General features: G+C 42.7%; 1 protein-coding gene across 1 annotated transcript in view; it reads left to right on the forward strand.

The window, feature by feature from the left end:
- The window catches only part of il1rapl2 (interleukin 1 receptor accessory protein-like 2), a 469,746-nt gene extending 464,477 nt beyond the window's left edge, over positions 1-5,269 (forward strand). Inside the window, exon 10 of the mRNA XM_048605265.1 lies at positions 4,566-5,269. Within this exon, the coding sequence (XP_048461222.1) occupies positions 4,566-5,269 (704 nt within the window). The remainder of the gene's footprint in view (positions 1-4,565) is intronic.
- Positions 5,270-5,705: the final 436 nt, after the last annotated feature.

Below are 5,705 nucleotides of genomic sequence, written 5' to 3' on the forward strand. Positions count from 1 at the left end.
AGTACATCCTCATCAATGGTGTGAACCTTTGATCTTTTACTGATAAATTCTGTGTCCGATACTACCCCTCTCACTGACACCTGAAGAAGGAGCGAGGCTCCGAAAGCTTGTGTTTTTAAATAAACCTGTTGGACTATAACCTGGTGTGGTGTGATTTCTGGGCTAATGCAGAGGTTAAATACGCCCAGATAGAGAAGGAAGGTTGGTGGTCATGTTTGGAATCAGGAAGTTCCATCAATATCTTATGGATATACATTTATAATAGTAACAGACCACAAATCCCTGCTAGGTTTACTTATGCAGGACAAAGCAGTACTGCCCATAGTTTCAGGCCAAATTCAGTGGAGGGTTCTAATTCTAAGTGCGTATAATTACAAGTTGGAACACTATCCGAGGTCAAATAGCAAATGCAGATGCATTGAGCTGCCTTGCACTGGCAGATACACTACCAGTGGTACCGCCACTGGAAGAGCTCGTAATGGTTTTAAATTTTCTGGACCTGCTTCCAGTCAACGCTGACAATAGCAGATTTTGGACACAGAAAGATCTGGTCCTGGCAAAACTGAAACACTGGTGGTAATGGAGGAAATAATAGGGCTGTCACAACCAGAATTGAAATCTTCTTGGACCCGGAGAGACCAGATCACAATAGAGGATGGAATATTATTGTGGGGAGCAACAGTGATTGTCCCAAGCAAAGGTCACCATCATATACCAGCTGATTTCCACCAGGGCCAGCCAGGGGTTTCCAAAACGAAGATACTGGTGAGAAGTTATGCCTGGTGACCAGGATTGGATGCAGACTTAGCTGTGTTGGTGGGGCAGCGCCCACAGTGCCAACAAGGACAAATATTTTTGCCAGCAGCTCCATCACATTCGTGGGAATGGCCAGGTAAACCCTCAGTTACACGTCAACTATCAGGTCCTTACGTGGACTTAATGTTCTTAGTCATTGTAGATGCCCACATCTACAAGTGGTTGGACGTGCATAGAGTTCATTTGTCAAACGTGGGGACTCGATAGAATAATTGCGCGCCTCTTTTGCTATACATGGACTCTCAGAATAGTTGCTAACGGATACCAGGCATCATTTACCAGCAGGGAATTTGAGTATTGTCTAAAGTCGAATGGTATTCGACATATAAAGAAAGCTCCATATCACCCATCATCCAATGGTCTGGCAGAAACAGCAGTCCAAATTTTGAAGGTAGGCTTAAAGAAATAGCCGACAGCTTCACTAGATACCAAACTGTCCCCATTCCTATTTGATTAGAGGACCGCCCGTCATACAGGCGGAACCCCAGTAGAGTTGCTAATGGGGAGAAGTCTCCACACCAGGTTAAATCTGATCTTCCTGGACCTTTGTGGGGCGAGGGTGAAACAGCATTAGAAATGCCAATGCCAGACACAAGATTCCGCTAAGTGAGAGAGACAGTTTGCTTCAGGGGACAAATTTGGTGTAGGAACCATGGGAATAGCCCTGCATGGGTAAGAGGCATTGTTGACGTGAGCTCAGGTCCAATGATGTATAAAATTCGAGTAGGTGCAACAGTCCAGAACGAACACGCGGACCATATGAAAGCTGCAAACTCGTAAATGATGTAGGAGCAAAATGTGCCCAGCTCCTCAACAGCCTTTCCAACTGTTCTGGAACCTGTGGGTTTTCCCTCTCTGTCAAGTGTTGAAGATACCTTGAAAGAGCTGGACACAGTGGATGTTTCTGCCTTAACATCTTTGCTGTTTAAAGAGAAGAATGAATTTCATCTGAGATGCTCTGGGCACAAGAGGCGAGCTACTATGCATTACACACCACCTATATCAGAAGCAGAGTTGGAGGAATCTGACCCGATGCTAAAACACCCCAGGAGAAGCTGCCAAAAAAAGAAATGACCTATGTCCTTTTTCTCAGAGTTGGAGAGTTGTGGTGATTGCAACAAGGTCAGCTAAGTGGAGCTTGTTGAATGTGAGTTCCCTAATTGGGGCTGTTAACCTGGTCCAATCAGGGAGCCCTGGCTGAAAAATAAGAACAGCAGTGTCAGACATCCTGTTCGCTCTGAGAGCTGGCTCTGAGGGAGATGGATCAGTGTCAAGGACTCTCCACGTGGAAATAAAGGGTGACTTAGTGATGGGGTATCGGCTGTATAGAATTATTTCACCAGTATGTTCTCATAATCCTCTTAGCTTCTCTTATTTGCTATTTTCTCTCCCTTCCTCTGTATTCAGCACAGTATCAAATGTATTTTCCACCTGCTAGCAATCTTAAGCATAACTTTTTTTCTTAATTTTCATTTCTAACTCTGTTTTTATCTCAGGAAGCACCAGATTAGTTTGCTCTACCTTTCCCTTTGCAGGAAATATACCTTGATTGCTCTGAACAATCATGTCTTTTAAGGTTGTTCAGCTTCTTTGTTCATTGTCTTGCCAACCTTTGACTCCAGTCTATCCAGCCCAGCTCTGTTTTTGTCCTATTGAAGTTGTTTCTCCCCAGTTAATTAGGCCTATTCTGACTTCTATATTATCCTTGTCCACCATCTTAAACCTTACTATATGATTATCATTGCCCCCAAATGTTCCCTGACACTTGACTTCCTTGGCCCACCTCATTCTCAGCAACCAGATATACCAGTGCCCCCTTTCTTGTTGAATTTGACACATACTGTTGTGGGAAATTCTCCTGAACACAATCTTTAGAATACTTGCTCCTTGCTGCCATTAACACAATCACTATCCCAGGCTTTACTCGGGTATAAAAATAAAAATACCTGAGTTATAAATACTCTATAATGCTTGGACCTTCACTGCACATTTGTTCTTTTACATCTTTCCCACTAATTGATGGTTTGTGTACCCATCTTGTTTCTTAGCTGTAGCCAAATTGATTTTATGTTCGAACTGTCTTGGACATCTTCCTTCTCCAATACTGCAATAAGCAACTAATTCACCAGCTTTTCTCATTTTCTGACTTCCCTAACTTTCCTGAAAGCCCTGTCACCAAGAATGTTTAACAGCCAATTCTGCCGCCAAGTCTCTACGATAGCCACAATGTCATATTTCCATGTGGCAATTTGTGCCGATAACTCAGCACATTATTTACAAACTTTATGCATTCACATTCATGCAATGGTACCCTGATTTAGAATGTTTAGAACTTCTTTTTTACTCCATCCAATTCCACTTATTAACTTACTACATTCCAGTGCTCTCCCTGTATTTTGTCCACCTTGGTATTTCTCTTTAATATTCTCTCCTGGTTCCCACAGCCATGAAGAGCTAATCGAAACTCTGAATTGAGTTAGTTTAGGATACTCTAAACATCCTAAAATATCAGATAATCAAAGTACTAATCAGAGGAAAGGTCTTGTAACAACTTTCATCATGACAGGCAAAGTATTTGACAAACATATGGGACTGAAGGCAGACATGTCACCAGGAGCAGATGGCTTTTATCCAAGGGTTTTAGAGGAACTGATTGCAGAGGTAAAGTGGAGGAACTGGTCAAAATGTTCCAGAACTCACTGGATTCTGAGAACAGTCCATCAAATTGGAAAAGGGAGGGAGACAGAAAGCAGGAAACTATGGGCTGGTTAGCCTAACATCTGGGAAAATGCTAGAGTTCCCCATGGCACCTTCAAGTAATCACAGATTGTATAAACACTTGCCTATTCACCTCTCCGTCCTAACACACCTTCCAGGTGAAACACCATTTGACATGTACTTTTCTTTTAACCTAGTTTACTATATTCACTGCTCACAATGTGGTCTCCTTTAAACAGATGAGACCAAACGCAGACTGGGTGACTGCTGTGTGGATCACGTCCTCTCTATTATTAGGAATGACCCTGACCTTCCAGTTGTTTGCCATTTCAATAAACCACCTTGATCCCATGCTAATGTTTCTGTCTGGAGCCTGCTACAATGTTCAAACAAAGCACAGCATAAGCTGAAGAAACAACACCTCATTTTGCCTGACTATATGATGACTGTTCTGCACTTACGTTACATTTTCACCACCTCCCCACTCCCATCAACAGCATTTTATGGTTCATGTATTGTCTACTTCACTTCGAGTAAAAAAGACCCATTTTCTTCATTCACCCCTTAATTTACACTCATCTTACATTTCCACGTCTCTTTCACCGCAACAGACAAACCCTTTGTCTTTTGCCTGGAGGTAGGTTCATTTGAAGCATTCAAGAGGGTATCGGATGACGATGTGGATAGAACTGATGTGTGAGGGTATGGGAAAAATGCAGGAGATTGGCAGTGGTGAATAAAACCAAGGGGGGTGGGGGGGCACAAAGGTCCAAGTCACCTCCATTTATGCCGTAACAATTATGAGATTCTGTTTCCTAGATCGCCAACATGCTTTTGGTGGTTTATGACATAACACGGTCCCCATTGCATTAAAATGATGTGCAAAATGGGGTTGACTGTTAACTGCTCTCTGGGCAATTAGGGATGGGCAACAAATGTTGCCCAGCCAGCGACGCTCTCATCCCGTGAATGAATTTAAAAAATGATTTGATCCTTTCTTTAATACCAATCTTCTCTTTCTCAATCTGCAGCCTACATTGAAGATTTAACAAGGTCCGTTGATCAAAGTCGGAGACTGATTATCGTGTTGACGCCAGACTACGTTATAAGACGTGGGTGGAGCATTTTTCAGCTAGAAAACAGGCTGCATAACATGCTGGTGTCCGGAGAAATCAAGGTTATTTTGATCGAATGCCCCGAAGTGGAAGGAATAATTAACTACCATGAAATTGAAGCCTTAAAAGACACTATAAAACTTTTATCTGTCATCAAGTGGTGTGGCCCAAAATGTAACAAACTTAATTCCAAGTTCTGGAAGAAGGTTCAGTATGAGATGCCCATCAAGAAAAAGGAACCGGTTGCTCGAGGCCAGATTCTAGATGCAGGCGAACAGGGTATTTTCGGAGAACTGCAGACTGTCTCAACTGTTTCGATGGCAGCAAACTCTGCTACAGTCACATCCTCCCAACCAGAGGTCCCGCCAAACTTTCACAAAGCAGATCATATGCAATTGAGGCACTACTGCCGAACTTACGGGTATGACATTTCGCCCACTGCAGTGCCCATTACCTCGATAAGCAATCAACACACTTACTGCAATATTCCAATGACCCTCATCAATGGACAGGCACCACAGATCATTATCACTAGAGACCCGTCCCTTCGGGACTGTCCAGTTAGCAACGAGCGTCTGCCAATGTCACGAGAGATTGGCATCACAAGTGATATCTGGTAGGGATTTGGGCAATATCCCCACTTCCTTCTGCATTTTGATCCAAGCTGTGTAAACGCTTGCAAAAAAAAATAAGCAAAAGAACACCAACCTAAAACTAACTCACAAGCCACAGAGAGTCTGCTGTGTTGCAATATTGTAGAGCATCTTTTAGACATTGTACATGTCAGCTTGTATATTTTAAGGAGTCTGTCAGCCCTTGTTATAGAATGGCTTTGACCTTCTTCTGCCCAAACTTGCCAAATCGGAATCAAATATTTGCTGTTTTGAATAGGCTACTCTGTATTTAAAATCAGCAGAATGGCTGCTTTTCTATTAAGTGAAATTTGGATCTCTCTCCTTGGTCAGGCTTTGGGGTCGATTGTACATTTCAAATTTGAGATTGATGCATTTTTTTTTCATTAGGCATGGGTTATGGAACCAAGATGGATAGATGGAT

This window comes from Rhincodon typus, chromosome 14 (genome assembly GCF_021869965.1).
Source record: "Rhincodon typus isolate 14 chromosome 14, sRhiTyp1.1, whole genome shotgun sequence".
Taxonomy (NCBI): Eukaryota; Metazoa; Chordata; class Chondrichthyes; order Orectolobiformes; family Rhincodontidae; genus Rhincodon; species Rhincodon typus.